This window comes from Ustilago hordei, assembly GCF_900519145.1.
Source record: "Ustilago hordei strain Uho2 genome assembly, contig: UHO2_contig_21, whole genome shotgun sequence".
NCBI classification, from domain to species: domain Eukaryota; kingdom Fungi; phylum Basidiomycota; class Ustilaginomycetes; order Ustilaginales; family Ustilaginaceae; genus Ustilago; species Ustilago hordei.
In genome coordinates, this window is record NW_024545274.1 from 409,278 (window position 1) to 426,669 (window position 17,392).

The 17,392-nt window shown below is 52.3% G+C and overlaps 10 protein-coding genes across 10 annotated transcripts; 5 read left to right on the top strand and 5 right to left on the bottom strand.

Moving 5' to 3' along the window:
* Positions 1–15: 15 nt before the first annotated feature.
* UHO2_06877 (putative peptidylprolyl isomerase (cyclophilin)-like protein) lies at positions 16–612 on the bottom strand (the record flags this gene model as incomplete). Its single annotated transcript, XM_041557915.1, has 2 exons — positions 16–483; positions 574–612. 2 exons carry the CDS (start codon positions 610–612, stop codon positions 16–18), a joined length of 507 nt encoding a protein of 168 aa, XP_041413849.1.
* A 303-nt stretch (positions 613–915) lies between these two features.
* Positions 916–2,442, top strand: UHO2_06878 (uncharacterized protein; the record flags this gene model as incomplete). Its single annotated transcript, XM_041557916.1, has 1 exon — positions 916–2,442. The coding sequence occupies one exon, from the start codon at positions 916–918 to the stop codon at positions 2,440–2,442; it is 1,527 nt and encodes a 508-aa protein (XP_041413850.1).
* A 220-nt stretch (positions 2,443–2,662) lies between these two features.
* UHO2_06879 (uncharacterized protein) lies at positions 2,663–3,598 on the bottom strand (the record flags this gene model as incomplete). The annotated part of the gene is made up of 2 exons (XM_041557917.1): positions 2,663–3,252; positions 3,328–3,598. The coding sequence occupies 2 exons, from the start codon at positions 3,596–3,598 to the stop codon at positions 2,663–2,665; spliced, it is 861 nt and encodes a 286-aa protein (XP_041413851.1).
* Positions 3,599–4,623: 1,025 nt separating this feature from the next.
* On the bottom strand, positions 4,624–5,387 carry UHO2_06880 (uncharacterized protein; the record flags this gene model as incomplete). The annotated part of the gene is made up of 4 exons (XM_041557918.1): positions 4,624–4,689; positions 4,775–4,829; positions 4,905–5,015; positions 5,113–5,387. The coding sequence occupies 4 exons, from the start codon at positions 5,385–5,387 to the stop codon at positions 4,624–4,626; spliced, it is 507 nt and encodes a 168-aa protein (XP_041413852.1).
* A 352-nt stretch (positions 5,388–5,739) lies between these two features.
* On the top strand, positions 5,740–6,180 carry UHO2_06881 (uncharacterized protein; the record flags this gene model as incomplete). The annotated part of the gene is made up of 3 exons (XM_041557919.1): positions 5,740–5,793; positions 5,881–6,022; positions 6,113–6,180. 3 exons carry the CDS (start codon positions 5,740–5,742, stop codon positions 6,178–6,180), a joined length of 264 nt encoding a protein of 87 aa, XP_041413853.1.
* A 209-nt stretch (positions 6,181–6,389) lies between these two features.
* On the bottom strand, positions 6,390–7,365 carry UHO2_06882 (putative NADPH-dependent beta-ketoacyl reductase (rhlG); the record flags this gene model as incomplete). Its single annotated transcript, XM_041557920.1, has 2 exons — positions 6,390–6,688; positions 6,786–7,365. The coding sequence occupies 2 exons, from the start codon at positions 7,363–7,365 to the stop codon at positions 6,390–6,392; spliced, it is 879 nt and encodes a 292-aa protein (XP_041413854.1).
* A 717-nt stretch (positions 7,366–8,082) lies between these two features.
* Positions 8,083–9,954, top strand: UHO2_06883 (uncharacterized protein; the record flags this gene model as incomplete). Its single annotated transcript, XM_041557921.1, has 1 exon — positions 8,083–9,954. One exon carries the CDS (start codon positions 8,083–8,085, stop codon positions 9,952–9,954), a length of 1,872 nt encoding a protein of 623 aa, XP_041413855.1.
* Positions 9,955–10,392: 438 nt separating this feature from the next.
* UHO2_06884 (uncharacterized protein) lies at positions 10,393–12,426 on the top strand (the record flags this gene model as incomplete). The annotated part of the gene is made up of 1 exon (XM_041557922.1): positions 10,393–12,426. The coding sequence occupies one exon, from the start codon at positions 10,393–10,395 to the stop codon at positions 12,424–12,426; it is 2,034 nt and encodes a 677-aa protein (XP_041413856.1).
* Positions 12,427–13,405: 979 nt separating this feature from the next.
* UHO2_06885 (uncharacterized protein) lies at positions 13,406–15,076 on the top strand (the record flags this gene model as incomplete). The annotated part of the gene is made up of 1 exon (XM_041557923.1): positions 13,406–15,076. One exon carries the CDS (start codon positions 13,406–13,408, stop codon positions 15,074–15,076), a length of 1,671 nt encoding a protein of 556 aa, XP_041413857.1.
* Positions 15,077–15,218: 142 nt separating this feature from the next.
* UHO2_06886 (uncharacterized protein) lies at positions 15,219–16,601 on the bottom strand (the record flags this gene model as incomplete). The annotated part of the gene is made up of 1 exon (XM_041557924.1): positions 15,219–16,601. One exon carries the CDS (start codon positions 16,599–16,601, stop codon positions 15,219–15,221), a length of 1,383 nt encoding a protein of 460 aa, XP_041413858.1.
* Between the last annotated feature and the right edge of the window lie 791 nt (positions 16,602–17,392).

Genomic DNA, 17,392 nt, shown 5'->3' on the forward strand with positions numbered 1-17,392 from the left:
ACGAGAGTCACTTAATTATGGCTGAGTGGATTTACTCGCAATAGGATTGGCATGTATCGTGACTGCCGTCATCCTGATCTCACTCGTCGGTCTATTCTTCGCATCCACGGGTACACTCTCCATCGCATCCAATGTCCCGCCATCTTCTGCACCATCAATCACCTTCCCGATGATCGTGTACTTTCCGTCCAGATGCGGTTGCTTTGCGTAGGTGATGAAGAATTGCGACTTGTTCGTGTCCGGTCCGGCGTTGGCACATGCGACGATGCCACGTCGATCGAACTTGAGCTGTGACCTGATCTCGTCTGGAAATGGCTTACCCCAGATGGATTGGCCGCCTTTGCCTGTGCCTGTGGGATCGCCAGTCTGGATCATGAATGATTTGATGTTACGATGCCACTTGACATCGTTGTATGTTCCGCTGGCGCAGTGGCCTAGGAAATTTTCCGCTGCACGAGGAGTGACATCGCAGAACACTTCGATCTGAGGGTAGTCAACACGCGATAAAGGATGATTGTCAGTATGAGATTGCAGAAGGCAAGAGAGGGAATGAGGCGGGGGTTAGCAACCTACCTTGATGTCGCCGAGGGTGGTGTGAAGGGTCACCGACATAGTTGCGAGCTAACTCAAGTCAGCCAATGCGATCTATCCGTCGATCTGCCCTGCTGAGGAGCTCTTCCTGACTCGAAGCCTGACGCTGCGATGTTACTGGTAGTAAGGTTGTACTTGGACCCTTGAACGAGCAAGAAGAAAGAACTCGAAAGGCTCGGCGTTGACTCCCGAAATCCGCACTTTTTCACTCGACAAAGCGGAACAAAACGCGGCAGCAGAACGGCACAACATGAGCGCTTTCGGATAAGACTATCATCACAAACCCTCGCTTCCTCATCACCGACATCTTGGCGGCAAAGAGCGATGTCGCGCAATAACGATGCAGATATCGACCCGCTTCCGGATGAGCCACCGCCTCCGTACGAGCCTTTGCCTGGCGAAACGACTTCCTCCATGACTACGACCGCTGCTCCGACAACGACGGCACCAGTGGCAACCGCGAGCACAACAACAGCACCGGGCGCAAATACAAATACAGCTTCACACAACCCCTTCTTGGCGCCCGAAGAGCGTCCATCTGGAGCATCTACGACCACAACGGCAGCGCCGGCTGCTTCGCCGAACCCTACTTCTCACACGAACCCGTTCTTGAGCTCGGTCACGCCGCAGCATTCCGGCGCCTCTACAACGTTGAACACGCACACTACAGCTGCTACGATCTCCGCTACTCCCCCACTACCGCCTCGGCCCGCGGCCGCTCACAGTCCGACGACATCCATCGCAGAGCCAACCGGACCGAGCCTAGACTCACGCCATTCGCGGCACTCTTCCACGATCACCTCGCCAGTCTCTCCTGTACCTCCAACGCCTTCAGCGTTCGCTCCACCACCTCGTCCTCCACCTACCGCCTCTTCATCCTCCACCTCATCTCGACCACCAGCAAGACCCAATGACAGCTATCGGCCAACTACGGTCCCCGCACCCGGTCATCCGCTTCTACGCAAAGGGAAGCTCCTTGTTTATCCTCGCAACTGGACCGGTTGTCCGAAATGCAATGATACGGGCTACAAACATGGCGATCCCAACAACCCGCACAAAAGCTGTTGGGACAAGTACGGAAAGAATTATACTTCAGCGATGTCCTACAGCACTGGTTTGAACAATACGGGCACGTTGCAGAAGCCATTACCGCTGCTGAATGGTCCAAATGCTCAGGGAATGAATCCGTGGAGCGGAGGACTAAGTCATGGGCATATGCCAGGTGGATATCCGGGAGCTGGAGGTGGAGGATTTGGTCCTCCTCGGTCGCCCCCTGGGCCTATGCCAAGTCCGTACGGTGGAGGAGGGTATGCGTCTCCAATGCATGCACCACCACTACACGTACCACCTCCACCACAGCGACCTCCACCATCCCCAGCAGGGCTAGATGCAGAAACAGAAGGAGCTCGCATGTCCGACGTTCCACCGAACTATCAGGACGCCAGCAACGTAGCAGAACACGAAAGGCTACCTTCGCAATACGTGCCTCCCGCCCAGCCGCCGCCTGGTCACGGTCCGCAATCTCCCCCTCTCCACTCACCGCCTCCTCATCCGCCGCAGGGAGGATATCACTACGGCCCTCCGCCAGTAGCAGCAGGACCTCCAGGAGGCTTTGTGGGCGGATTTGGTCGCGACCCTGGCGGACCAAACCCGTATGTCACCTTTCAACCTCCAGCGTCAGGATGGTACGGCGCAAGACCTCCACCACCAGGAGCGTTAGTTGTGATGCCTGGTGACCCGAGGATTGGTGGAAGGTTGTGTAACGAGTGTGGAGGAAGAGGATTGACAGAGAGCTTTTGGTTTGGTGATGAGACTTGTTTGCGTTGTAGAGGGTCTGGTAGGATCTTTTAGAGCTCAGTTTTGTTCATGTACGATCAATATACCCAATCGAGACGAGATGCAAGATTCTAAATTGACAGCGAGAGAATGTTTGATACAGCGAATGAAATGTAATAGGGACAAAAAGATTGCAGTCGAGATGGTCTACGAAACCGAGAAAGGTTGAGATGTTTGTATGCTTTGATGGTATGCCTTAAGCTGATGACGTGGAACCTGGGAACTAGACAGGACCTTAAACGATCGGAAATCCGTACTCTCCTCTCTCTTCCCCTCTGACCTCGTACGCAGGCGAGGGAAAACGGATTTCCGCTGGAACAGCTGCACCAGTGGGAGTGTGCGGGACACCCAACCTGCCCAGACTCTCCACCGAGCTCAAAAAGCTCAACTGTTCCGCAGTCAATCCTCGCTTCGGAAAGGAGTACTGCGAACGAACCAAAGTCCAGCTCAGTGGTTCTGAGATGTTCCTTGCTCCAATTGTTGGGCGAGTTCCTGTTGCGGAAGATTGTGCTCTGCTCCTCTGCCGCATTGTTCTTGTTGGCGGGGAAGTAGAGAAGGGCGTGGGGGTGAGAGGTGTTGACACGTGTCGCAACATAGGTGTACCATTGCCAAAGGACGGTATGACATTGGTTCCCCTTCTTGCTTGTGGAATGGAGAACGGATTGGAAGCTTCATATTCGGGTGAAGACTCGGCTGCTGCTGAGGAAGCGGGTTCTTCTTCCCTTTCTACATCCCCGTCCTCCTCTTCTTGCGCCTGGTCTTGCTGCTGTTGAGCAGCTAGCGCCTCGGCTTCTTCTTGAGCCTTGAACAGCACCATTTCGTCATCTCCAACCTGGTCAGTGTAAGCAGGACAAGGCCAGAATCAACGACGATGTTCGTCGTCTTCTGCCCACCACTGACCTGCTGCTCTTCTAGCTTGTAGTTCTGCGCGGTATGCACCGCCGGGTGGTTCAAGGTAGTAGGTTCGGATGGGGAGTGCGAAGAGGTTGACGAAGGATTTCCATTTGCGTTTGAACGGGTTGCGAGGGGTGTCGGACGGGTCTTGTTCGGGAAGGCGGAGAAGGAGGCGTGGCGGCCGTGCGGAAGAGATGGCGGTCGCGTGAGGCGGTGATGGGGAAGCCGGGAGGGAGGCGAGTAGAGAGAAAGGTGCAGCTGGAGCTAGGGCTGCCATTTCGGCGAGTTCGTTATAGGGGGTAGATGAGGTGAGCACTGATGGTTCAAAGCAGGGAGAGTTGAGCTGGTGGCGGTAAGAGGCAATGATCAGAAGGCGATGCTGTGTAGTGCAGGAAGATGGCAGGTGCTAGTGCTGGGTGGCGAGTGTGTATCGAGGTGGGGACGAACCGAAGATGCTGTATCTCGCTGTCAGAAGGAAGGATGAACTTGCCTAGGATGATGATGGCGGTCAGGAGTATCTGATACACAGAAAAGAGGTGTTGGAGGACCATGCAACGACAGCGTCAACACACAAGAAGAATCGTTGGTGCCCGGCAACATTCGCTGTCCTCCTAACCTCGCCAGTGGAGAGCCAAAAAAAGGGTCCACCTTGCACCGCCCTATACCCGTCTAGCCAATAAGGTGCCACCAAAGATAAGCTTTATTTTATCCGCCACTCCCTCAACTCAAAAGCCGCTTCACCACCTTATCTCATCCTCTCTCACTCAATTGCATTAAGCACAACCTTTAGGGGGTCATAAAGATGCTTTTGGCCTGTGAAGCGTGATAGCAGACAGAAGGTGGGCACTGTGATCCATGGCTCGAATTCTGATTGGACGATGTCTGAGGCCCAAGTGCGGGGAACACGGAAGCCCGGCTTGGAGGCCATTTTGACACTGGTGTTGCGCCTCTGTCAAAAATTTAAGGTATGCCAAGAAGACATATTCCGTAAATTCTGCGTAAAGTCACATCTCAGGAACAACCTAAATCGGGACCAGATCAGATCAGATCAGATCTCAGCTTGATACCGCCGAAGTAAGAGAGGACTGTGTGGTTTCGGCGGCATGTTGGCTTGCGATGCCTATATTTGCTTCCATTTGATCCACAGTCTGCTTCTTTTCTGGTGTATGCTCCAGGGCAATGCAAGCTTCTCATGTACTCGGGGTCGTTTGTGATGAATGCCATGTTGTATGCGTTGATTGCGATGAGAAGGATACAAGTACAAATGAATGTCGGAGCCGAGTGCTTTGCTGTTGGTTGCGATCAGATGTCATCCACAATCGACCCTCCGCGATGCAAATTGTCGAGCTGTGTTATTGATGTTGATGTCTGTTTTTCCGCCTCCATGATCGGATCAAAGATAGTTAGCGATCTCTTCCATGCCGTTGATGCTTTCCTTAGGCAGGTCACTTACCAGATGAATGTGTGCTTCGATCTGAGCAAGCTTGTCTATTGCTCTATCTCGCTTCCTACATTCATTAAGCAATGACGACCATGTCAGCTTCCGACTCTCGTGCGGATGAAGAGAGAGGGATGCAACTTACGTCTCCAACAAATCAAGCTTCTTGGTAATAAACGCTCTTGCCTCCCTGTTTGTCAGCTGAGCATAGAAGTTGGCCAGACCGAGTGAGATGATCGGCTTCTCATACTCGATTCTATCATCATCATATCAACATCAACATCAACATCAACATCAACATGTCAGCTTCGTCTCCTTTTCCTAATCCTCTCACCTTGATCAACTGGACTTACAGTTTCGTCTCGACAGCAACCCCGCTTCCCACATCAGCCAGAACCGTATCCCCCACCTTCCCTTTACTTGTAGCATTGTTATCAAACAGCCTGAGAGCATCACGAAGCTTCTTGTATTCGTCAATTTGCGCCACAAGGCTCTGATGTTCGCGATTGGCTCGATCGAGGTCCGGAAGCAGACGAGTCGTTAGAAATTGGCGGGACTTTGTTAGAGCTTCGGCGGTCTCAACCTTTGTGGCTTCGTCAAGCTCGTTGGCCGAGTTGATACGTTCCATGATTGAGCGCTCCTGTTAGGGAGTTTGGCCCCGTATGAAAGCCAAGTCCGTGGAAGAAAGGAGGGAGATGATGGAGATGCAAAGAAATGAAAGCCCACGATTTTTGAGATCCTGATTTCTGGCTTCGTTTTTGCGATCGGCTACGGCTAAGCAAAGAAAAGCGAGTTCCGAAGCGTGAATCACGCACAACGAGTCTGTCAGTCGAGATGTGTGTCCTAACCGCCATCTTACTCACTACCATTCTTTCTGCACTTCTGCGTTTGGACAGCTACGCATAGGGCACGGTCTTCGTTCTAGTAGGATTCAATACAAAGTAACCGAGTTCGCCACTCGGAAACGATAGGTCTCCAACATGCCGCCACTCGGCCATCCGTTAAGAGCACGAGCTATTGGAATGTATAAAGAGGTAAGCTAGCATTATATCGCCTCTCAGCGCCATATATTTGCGTCTTCAATTGACTCCCCTTTGTCAATCTCCGCTCTGAAACCTCAGCTGCACCGACTGGGAAGAGAATACCCAGATCCCAACTACAATTTCTTGGGCAAGCTTCGGGGTATGTTCGCCAGAAACGCACACTTGACAGACGAAAAGGAGATCAACGCAAAGTTGGTTTTGGCCGAGTTCGTCAAGAAAGGTATGTTCTTCGCCGTCTTATGCTGCTATGCTGCACAATCAGCTCGAAGAGACTGACACACTAGGATTTGTTTGATGGACCTCGGTGCAGAAACGGAGACGCTGTACAAGCTGAAGAAGTATCGAACTATGCGTCGGCGATACCTCAAAGATGACTGACTGTGATTCTTCTCAGAACAGCTCTCATCTCGACTCATTTGTATTTGTATCGAATCTACACGATTTTGTGAACAAACGTCTTGATTGGGTTTCACGCCACGGCAACACTCGCAGGACGACCATCATGAGAGCAAAGGTTCACGTTTCCTGATAGAGAACAAAAGAGTTGGCACCGAGGACTGAAGCTAGAGACGAGGCTGGAACTGAAGCTAGAGACGGGGCTGGAACTGAATACTCTGACCACCGTCCACAACAATGCCAGTACCGGTGCAATGAGCGCCCGCACGAGAAGCAAAGAACATGGCAACGCCGCCAATGTCCTCTGGTGTACCGACACGGCCGGTAGGCTGGATGCCTTCAAGCAAGTCACGGTTCTCCTCGAGACCGTAGGCGGTCATACGGGAGGGGAAGACACCGGGGCAGATGGCGTTGACCATAATGTACTTTTCAGCGAGCGAGTTGGCGAGGACTCGAGTAAGGTGCAATGAGGCTGCCTTCGAGGGTTGGTCTGCCAACATTACATAGAATCAGATATTCCAAAGAGGATTGTCAATGACATGCTTGTGAAAGATGAAGAGAAGCGAGAGAATTGAGGGATTGCTTACAAGAATAGGTTCCGTTGCCAGGAGCCGACAATCCACCTTCAGCGAGGGGCACGATGGCAGCAGTACTAGCAATGTTCAAAACACTAGCGTGTTCGGTGTTGCTCTTTCCCGCTTCCAACAATGGCAGCAATGCAACAGTCAAATAAAACTGACTTTTGACATTCAAATCGAACACCTTATCCCAACCCTTCTGCTCGGGAAAGTCGACCATGGGGGCACCCCAAGTCAAACCCGAGTTGTTGACCAAGATATCCAATCTGGACTCGACCTTCTTGACCTGTTCAGCGAGGGCATCGCATCCAGCTTTGCTACCAACATCAGCTTGAAGGGCAATGCAAAGACCTTGTTTGCCCTCGGGGTCGGAAGGGTGGAGTTTGGAGAGCTGAGCAGCAACCTTTTGGAGGTCGGATAGCTTGCGAGAGGCGATGTAGACTTTGGCACCGTTGCGAATGTAGGTGGCGGCGATCATCTTGCCGATACCGGTACCACCGCCGGTCACGAGGGCGACCTTGCCATTGAGTGTGAAGAGGCGTTGAGCGGAGAGCTCGGGCATGACTTCGGGTGCTGCATCCTTGGGCATGTTTGCGACAGTTACCGAGCGACGTATGGAAAAGACGAAGATGGATGAGAAGAAGAAGGGTCGGACGGCAAGTTGGACGGCTCGCTAAAGCGAAAGCCGGAGAGAGCACGGAGCAGCTCGAAAGGATGCGCGCCAAGACGCTCTCTTACAGTCGCAATGGTGAGCTTTACTTTCTTTGGGCCCCGCAATAGCGTTGCACAAGCACACCAAAGAGTTTCGGCCAGCTATTTGACAGAGTAGACCGGAGTCGCGGCACAAATTCAAGCTCCAAGCCGGACTGCAGTTGAACCGGGCATGCCGGGTAGGCCTTCATGATTTCAATGTTAGATCGCAACAGATGACAGTTCTGTACACTCGAAGGTGAACGGGGCGAGATCCGACTCCACACTGTCTGCTGGGAAAACGTTTCAACGCGACACTTGCAAATAATGACACATACGCACAGCAACACCGACAGCAGCAACACCGACAGCACAGCACAGCACAGCACAGCACAGCACAACACAACATAACACAACATAACACAACACAACACAGTACAACACAGTACAACACAGTACAACATAGCACAGACCTCTCTCCTTCTTGCTCCACAGCATACATCGAGTCCACACAGTCCTTCCGTCAGCGGAGGTGGAAAGTCGAATCGAAAACTTTCTTCACAACCACCACCGCCTTCAACCACCTGCACACCTTCTCCGTACGAGTCCGGCCAGAATGTCCAACATCCCAATCAGCGATGACCTGTCGAAAGCCTTTCAAGAAGCCGACGCATCCGTCCGTGCGATTCTCGTCCAGAACGATGGTGGTTTTCTCAAACTTGTCCAATCCGCCCCACCTTCTAGCCCCGATGTGAGCGACAAGGACGACTTCCTTCCTGTCCTAGCCAAGCTGTTCGCCAATGACCCGCAACGGAGCGGATATGCTCTCTATCGTCTCGACTCACAATCAGCCTCGGGCGATTGGGAATGGCTCTGCTGCTCATACCAACCTGATGGAGCCAAGATCAAGGAAAAGATGCAATACGCCATCACACGGTCCTCTCTCATGGCTGGCCTAACAGAACGAAACTTTCTGGAAACCATCTTCGGTGCTACTCCCCGGGACTTTCTGTGGCCTAGCAAGTTACGAAACAGTAGAAAGCACGACTATCAGAATCCACAGCCCAAAATAGCAGGTGTTGCTGCAAGTGAAGCTGCTGGAACAGGTGTCGGTGGTGCACGAAGAAACTTTGGCTCCCTCGGCAAGGCCAACACGTTGCGATCAGAGGAAGAGTCAAGCAGCAACGGTTCGGACCTGGGTGCTACTTCCGGTGTGACAGGCGTTAGCAGTAACCAAGAGACCGAAGAGGGACGGCCTAAGCCAGTGCCTGAATCGGAACAGCCAAGATTGACTTGTCCACCAACACCCAAACGATATAACTCGCACGAATTGACGATGGCATTCAAGAGTCCTTCCCCTCCTGCAACCGAGATTGAAGCTTTGGCGGATCAGGAGAAGGTTCAGCAGCAGAACAGCCAGGACGACGATGCAGCGGCGAGCTCGGAGAATGCCAAGCAGTTTGTTGCAGAAACGAAAGCACCTGAGGAACCTTTGACTCAAGCTGTTGCCGCAGGCAGGAACGAGAATCTCTGGCAACCTACTGTGCCCTCAAACTCGACACTGACTGCAGGCGCAAGTGTCGCTTCAGCAGATGATGGCAACGAGCGGGAATCGAAAGTCACGACTGCGGAACAGGAGTTGGCCGAAACAAAGGCAGCTCAAGAACCACGCACCCCTTCCGCCCAAGAAGGAGGAAAGCTGTCTCAGCCGACGCTGCCCACTTGGCTCGATCAAGCGAGCTTGGAAGAGAAGCCACAGGAGAAGAGCAGCATTTCGATCGGTTCTGGTACAGGTCCTAGCAAGAGCGGCCTGACAGAGCGCGAGGAGGAGCTGGCCGAGTTGCGCAGATTGCAGGCTACGGAACGAGCTACCAACACACGCACCTCTGCTGGTGGCGCTAGCGGCAGTGGGCCCGATGTAGGATTCAAATGGGGTGATGGCGTTCAAGAGTCAATTCAGGGTCTTGCCTCAACTGCATCCGGCACTTCAGAATGGAATCTTGTTGTTCTGGCCATCGATCTTCGAAGCGAGACCGTCGAACTCGAGTGTCCACCTCGCTTCATTCCTCCTGCAGACCTGCCTTGTGCCCTGAGCGCCAACGACCCCCGCATCGCGTTTTACAGATTGGACGATGCAGGATTGCGCACATCAGGCGAGAGCGTGGTAGCAATGCTCTATTGCTGCCCCGCTTCCAGTGGTGTCAAGGCAAGGATGATTTACTCGAGCAACGTTCTTACGATCTTGAACCATGTAAAAGGATTCAGTGGTATGCGTGTGGTCAAGAAGCTAGAGGCTTCGGACAGGGATGATTTCACTCATGCTTACGTGACGGGCGAGATTGAGGAGGTGTTGGCTCAGGAAAGGCACAAGTCTGCTGGGACTGGATTTGACACTGCTGTTGGTGGAGAGGCGCCTATCAACGTAGCGAAAGCGGAGGGCGGGGGTTTCTCGAGGCCGAAGAAGGCTGGCGCTTCGAGTCGACACTAAGTTGAGATACTGCAAGAAAAGACAGAATTGCATATACACGAATCGGCGGTGACAACCTCTTGACACAACCGCATGTATCTTGAGAGAACGCTGAGATGGAAGCGAGCGCCGGCAGCAAACAACAAGGCCTGTCAGAAGCGCTTTGACAAATGAAAGCCTTGATTATTTCCGTGAACAAAGAGAGGGGGCACTTGAGCAGTGTTGCTTGAGTAAACTCCTGCGAAAAGCCAATGCAGCCTGAACTGCAAGTCTAAACGCTTAAAGGCCTTGTGGCACGTTGACAACATGCTCTCTTTACAGCATCTTTGCGTACCACATCTTCGTTCTTCTTCTTCACCATCGCCTTTCAGCACCTCGTTTCCGTTTGTTGCTTCATCTGCATCCTCTATTCCTCAAAGAGATCGAGCGTTGAGCCGACAAGGCTGATCCTTCGCCACAATGGCGTACAAACACCATCGACACCGAACAATGCGGCTACGCAAACATGGACGCACAGCCCCCACCACCACCCTTGCCTCTCCCATCTCTCCACCAGCTGCTGCCCGCCCACTTCAAGCGTCAGCATCTGACCCAGACTCTTCCACACACAAACAAGCCAATGACGCCCCACCGGAAGAAAAGCTGGCCGAACGACACCAAGCAGCCGAAGAAGCACGCAAGCTCGCCAAAGCCAACTCACTCCTCAATTCTCAAGTTCGACATGCTTCGATCGATGCTAGCTCCCTGAGACCGGTGGATTCGAAAATTCCGACAAATCTGGCAAGTGTCACGGGTGAGAAGGGATCTTATCTGGCTAGGTTGGCCGCCCAGGCTGAGGCGGAGAGTAGTTTGGCACTGGCAAAACGAAAGCACAAGAGAGTTGGGGATGGCGTGGATGAGGATGACGATTCTGATGATGAAGGTCCACATAGACATCATCGACCATCAGCACATGGGATCGTGAGGAGCATGGTGGAAAAGCATCATCGAAAGGTGGAGAAACGGGAGAGAAGGCGTAGAAGAGAGAGGTTGAGAAGGATTGCAGCACTAGACCCGCTTAAGGAGGGAGAGAGAGAACATGGACAGGCGAAAGAGACGACTTTCATGGCTCTCATCAGAAAGTACGGTGGAATTGCACAGGAAGATGTAGGCAAGTGCAAACCTTCGCTTGCTCACAATGATAGTGAGCTGGGAGGAACAGACACCATCACCCCCAGCTCGGAGGGCAGCTCGATGGACGACGAACATTCCGCCTACTTGGTTGATACACTTGACGTTGTCGATCCAGGTGTTTCCGCTGCGGGACATCTGTCGAACATCGGAAACTCGCTTATCTTCCCCAACATTCCCGGCTTGTACGATCGTCGGCCCGTCATAGACCTTGCCGCACAAGAAGTCGACTCAAAGGCAGCAGAAACAGAAGCTACACTGCAACTCGAAGAAGGCCGTCACTGCTCCCCTCGCACCTCTTCTCAAGACCAAGACGATCTTCACCTAGACGCGTACGTCCACGAATTGCTCACCAAACGCCAAAAGTTCGCCCGAGCGATGCAGGGTGTATGGGCATTCCTCAAGACGCCTGTTGGTGTTATTGCCGGCATCTATGGCTTCTTGGTTGTGTTTGGTGGTGCAGCACTGGTGTTGTTCTTAGTAGGAGCGATTGATGGAGGGAAGAATAAGGATTACTGGGTCGAAGTGTGGAGTCAGTTTGAAAATGGACTGTTCACCATCCCCGGTGTTGGGTTGATTCCTTGGAGGCTGAGAGACACGTACAGGATGGGATGGATTGCGTATTACCAACACCTAACTTGGCGTTTGCGCAAGAAACAGGGCTTGCCCAAACTAGCAGACAAAAACGACCTTCCCTCCATCGCTGCCCCATCTAAACACGGCAAACATCAATCCAACACCGAAGACTTGGACTCGTCTGATGACGAAGAGACTACCACCATCACCCGCGAACTAGCCTCAGACGCAGTCCTCTCCGCAAGCCAAGCCGCCCACTTGCACGACCTGCAAACCCTATTCGCCCAATCCCAATCCTGGTATCGGCCACATGAGACATTTACCCATCATGCATTCTCCATCTCCTACGCCCTTTCGATTACCATCCTCAACGATCTCAACTCTCTCTTTCAATGCTTGTTGTGCGGATACATGTGGGGATATGCAACGCACTACAGAGATCGACCTGCTTGGAGTACTGGTACTTTCATGCCCTGCTCCTTTTTAGCTGGTATCGGAGCAGCGGTCGTGATTTGGAAGGGAGGAGAGAAGAGTAAGAAGAAGAAAGAGGTTGAGGAGAAACTCTTGGCTGCTTTTGCGAAGGATATCGATGCAAAAGTGGAAGAGGCGAAAAGGGAGACCGAGAGACGGGAGGGAGAGCAGAGGGGGATGGTAAGCATGCCGCTGCGGGAAGAGAAAGAGGGAGAGGCGGGCAAGGCGGTAGATCTCCAAGCCACGCGAGCCAAGGAGAGCGTTTGCGGAGACTAAAAACAACAAAAGAACGCACAAATTCGAAATTGCCAACCAGAGATGTTGAATCTCAACCATTTCTTCCCGCTCGCTTTCCCGCTCGCTTTCCCGCTCGCTTCCCCGCCCTCTTCTCATCCCATCTGCTTAGCTGCTTGCATTAGCTGCCGTAGGTATGCAAGCCATCTTCCAGCTTAGCGGCGAAGCCTTTGCGCTGGCTGTTACACCTACCAAAACCAGCATGGGAAGGGAAACAAGTGATGGATGAGCTATATAGCCAAGCCTAAAAATGAGTTGGCTGATTTTGAGAAAAGGGGAAATGCGCGAAATGCGCGAAATGCGCGAAATGCGCGAAATGCAGGACCAGAAGGGGATGATGCATGTCAGAAAGCATGAAAAGAAAAAAGAAACAAAAAAACAAAAAACAAAAAACAAAAAAACAAAAAACAAAAAACAAAAAACAAAAAAAAAAAAAAAAAAAAAAAAAAAAAAAAAAAAAAAAAAAAAAAAACAAAAAAGTCCGACCGCACACACAGAATTCAGAATTCTGGACTCGCTTAAGTGCAGTTTGACAGCCCCTAAACAAAGCCTCGCTGCACAGAAGAGACAAGCGCACGCGATAACGGTTGCTGTCCTACCCATTGGTGATGTGCAATCCCCTTTGATGATGCCAAGGTGAGCAGGGTTCTTCTCGACAACGACATCCTCTGGCCTTCGACTTTCGTAGATATCTCTTCTTCCCGTTCTGAATCACGACCCACGTATCAACGACCGAGACGCTAACGATCAGTACGAATATCAAGACAAAACACACGTATCAGCCATTACCATCGACAACAACACCCAACACCCAACAGCATCATTCATACCATCTGTCAGCAGCTAACAACGACGACGTGCATCCTAGAAGCATGTATCTTTGATTTCCTTTCTCCACATCTATCTTCGAGTACGCAGCAAGCTACACCAACCAGTCCTCCCGCTCTCCTCCCGCGCAAGGATGGGAAACATCATCTCCCGCCATTCCTCGGATGTAATCGACTCCTTTGTCCTGCGATTAGCCCGAGTGATCGATTCCGTTTTACGAAACATCAACCGTCGGCTCTCCAATCTCTCTTCTTTCTTCTTCAGCCGTGTCTTTGGGTACGATGTGGCATTCACCGCTGACCCAACAACCAATCCTACCACTGCACATGAGCGAATGCGGGAGGCAGGAGGATTGATGTGCGGTCCTGGCAACCTCTGTCTCGTCCCCGCATCCAAACTACAGCAGAGACAATTGGAGAAAAAGAGAAGGAGTGAGAGGAGGAAGAGGGCTGAAGCTGCTGCGTTGGGGCATGATATGATTAGAAAAGCCAGAGGCGGAGAGAAGGGGAGGTATGAGAAAGTTGACAGTACTCCAAGCTCACCTGTCCTGGAGAAAGCCGGGTACAGGCAATGGGAGATGACCGAGACATTAGTTCAGCAGAGTATGGGAGAGGTAGCCAGAGCTCCCGCGGCGAGAGCGGTCGAAGAGAGGGAGACGGTTGGGGAGAGGGAGAAGGGCAAGTTGTGGGTTATCGGCAATGTTCAACCTTCTCATTCTCATACGCGGAGAAATAGTGGGGGGAAGCGGCTACACGTTGTCAACGAGGGATTGCCGGGGGAGAAGACGGTGGATGAACAGGTGTTTGCCCGATTGCGTTCGCCCACTTCTCCCAGTAGAACCCTTCTGGATGTGAATGACAAGGCAAGCAGACCGGTTCACATTCAACCTCGCAAATCATCTCGCCCGCCACCACCTTTAGTAGCAGCAAAGATAGACGCGGTGGTAGAAAAGCACGATACTGCAGCAGAAGGTGGATTAAACGAGAGCGGCCATCTCACAACAAAGAAACCTCTACATCAGCCCACAGCACTTCGTCTTCCCCCTGGTGCGCTAAGTTTAGGCCCCTCGCCTTGGGAGCCTGCATTCCGCCACCCCTTCTCACCTGACCACGAAGCACTCACCAGTAAAGCCAAGCAACATCTTCCAAGGCACGTCAAACTGGACACCCACCTCGAATCCTCCCCGTTACCGAATGCTACTGCTGCATTCATACCCTCACCCCTCCACCCACAACGACACGACGATGAGAATGAGGATGAGGATGAAGTGGGGGATGAAACCTCACATCTAGCAACTGGAATCATCCGTCCCCCCTCCCGCACACGCACCCCAGGAGGAGGAATGCCAAGAAGTTCATTCGACGCAGTCTCACTCCGATCCATCGACAGCACTCATACAGGAACAGGCGTAGGAGCGATAGATGTAAAAACTTTGGCAAGTAAAGCGGTGAAGGAGGAAAGGGGAAGGAAGATGTGGAAAGATCAAGTGAACAAGTTTGCTATGCAGCGTTGTCTTCAGCAACAGGTACTGGGGGAGAGGCGGTTGAGTACGGCAACACTCTCCGGGGCGGGAGTGGTGGGGATGAATGGGGTGAGTGATAAAGCTCTTACTCCAGTTCCAACGCAGGAGGGAGAGGGAGGGGGAGAAAGAGGGTTGGGTGGAGCGAACGGCAGGAGAGAAAGCAGTCCAGCATTGGGGATCGTGACGGCAGGAATGGCAGCAAGTACAAGTATCGGGACGAATGGGAGAACCACGCCTGCATCGAGAGCGGAGAGTCCTTTGCATGCTGTCACTCGCTCCTGACTTTAGTGCCGAGTCTCATCTGTCACGAAATGATACCCAGATCACATATGAATGATGAAAGTTCGTGTGCGTTTGCGATGCGAAAACGATAGTGCTACAGTATACATGAATGAGGTATGATATCTACAAAGCTTTCCTTTTTCTAAAGTATGGTAAGTGCAATCATTGACGTCAGCACACCGCCGGCAACAAAGCTCCAACTGGCAACAACCTTATCCGCAGGACTAGTGCTTCCACTACTACTACCACCACCACTGCTACCAGCCCCCACTCTCCTAGCACTCGTGCCCGTGTTCAAGCCATTAGCCAAGCTCGCGAATCCGACCGCAGCTCCGTTCCCGTTTCCATTAGTGGTAAAGATCGAGTAAACATTCTTGAGGAACGCATCGCCGACAATCCACTGCAAATCCGTCTGACTACTGCTGCCCAAACCGAAAAACGCACCTAGACACTTACTTCCACTCGAGTCGAGTGTACCGGCGATAAAGTCTGAGTCCGGGATGGAGTATTGGATACCATTGAAAGTCATAGTGGCACCAACGCTGGTTCTGCATGGGAAGCTGTAGTATCCGTTACCTTGCGATTGCGAGCCGGGGATCTGAGCGTAGAGGGACTGAACAACGCTGTCGGGACCGCCAATGAGAGTTGTACCCGTGTCAATGGCTGCTCGGGTCAAGCTATTCAGGTTGACATCTGAATCGCGTGTTCCAATCCCACCCAAACGAACCATCCAGTACAACTCCTCAATCAGCGGGTTGTACGAAACATCACCCTGGTACAACGACGAGTTGGTTCCACCGAGAGTGAAAACTCCGCCAGGCTGAGTGCTGTCTGAAGAGCTGAGGGAAGCACGTTCCAGGTAGAAAGAAAAAGTATCGAGCCCTGCTGCGATCCAGAATGGCGGTTCACCGGACGAAGCGAGTCGTTGGAAACCCATACCCATGATTCCCTCCATGTTTGAGCTCGTCAATCCGCTAGACACCTGTGTTGCGACTGCAAAGTTGAGATCCTGGACGGTGGTGCCGGCAAGGCTGAACGTATCGGTCGCTTGATAGCCTGCCACTTCGCCCGAGCCGTATTGGATATCGAATGGAGTGGAGCGGTTGTTGAAGGAGCTCGATTGCGAGGGTTGGTAGTATTGGGATGAGATCCAGAGATCGGCTGAACCAGTGTCGAGGACTACCTCGTATTCGCGCGAAGGTGTACCGCCGTTGAGGGATGCGACCCAAGAAGAGTCGTATTGGACATTGGTGAGGGCTGAGCTGCCTGCTCGGCGGGTCTTGTCAGAGGGGGAGGAGAGGTGGTACTTGGATTGCAGGATGGATTTCTGTTCGTTTGCCCAATTGAGCAAGACGTTGCCTGAGCGCTTTTGGATGTCGCGCTTGCGAACGGGAAGGTGAACTGGTGCTGAGCGAGCCTCAATGTTCGAAGTCGAAGAGGAGGCAGGTGCGGGAGCGGCGAGAGCAGCAGATGCCGAAGCAACTAGCAAGCTCGAAGTGACCAAGGTGGCGTTGCTGAGCTTCATCTTGATATCGTTGATGGACGAGTAGCTTGAACTCGCTACACCTTGCGGGGAGTGAGTTCGATGGCTATGGAAGGGGATGTGGTTGCGAGGCAACGAGGAAGACGGCTGTCTACTTATGGCAGGTCGCTTCTCAAGGCGTAGTCATCCGAAGCAGAACACCGCTGGAAGGAGCAGAAGCTCTGATGTCAGCGTCCTCCTTCTCTCCTTCAGCAGTCACACAGAGCGTAAGCGAGAGCGAGCTAGGGAAAGCGGACCCTTGGATCCGAAGACCATCACTGCCGCCAGAAGTGCAGCAGTTCCTAAGAGAGAGGGAGCGCAAGGTCAAACAAGGCAAGCAGCAGCATCTGGAAGTTCAGTTCAGTGACAGGCGGACGGGCGGGCGATGTGAAGGCAGTGCTTGCACAAGGCAGGGCGCTTAAGCAGGTCAAGTTTCGTGGCTATGACGACACTATGCTGACCGGCAATACTTCTGCCGTGCTTGACTTTTTTTGTGCCTCTGCCAAGAATCACAATGGCTTGGCCGGTCATTTTATCCTAAAATAAAAAATAAAATAAAAAAAATGTGAGTGTGGTTGCTCCTTCTTGCCGTCACAAAAGAAGCTATCGTAGGCTTCGGAAGTGCCTATCAGGATGACACAGGATATCGGATGAGCCGTGGTGTGACGGTGATGAGCTTGTGTAAGTGATCACAGAAGAGTAGAACTTTAATTGTATTTTTGTGTATCGTCACATAGGCTGCTTCGGATGATCCGATGGCGAGTGTGACTTTTGAGAGATTGTGCGGAATTGAT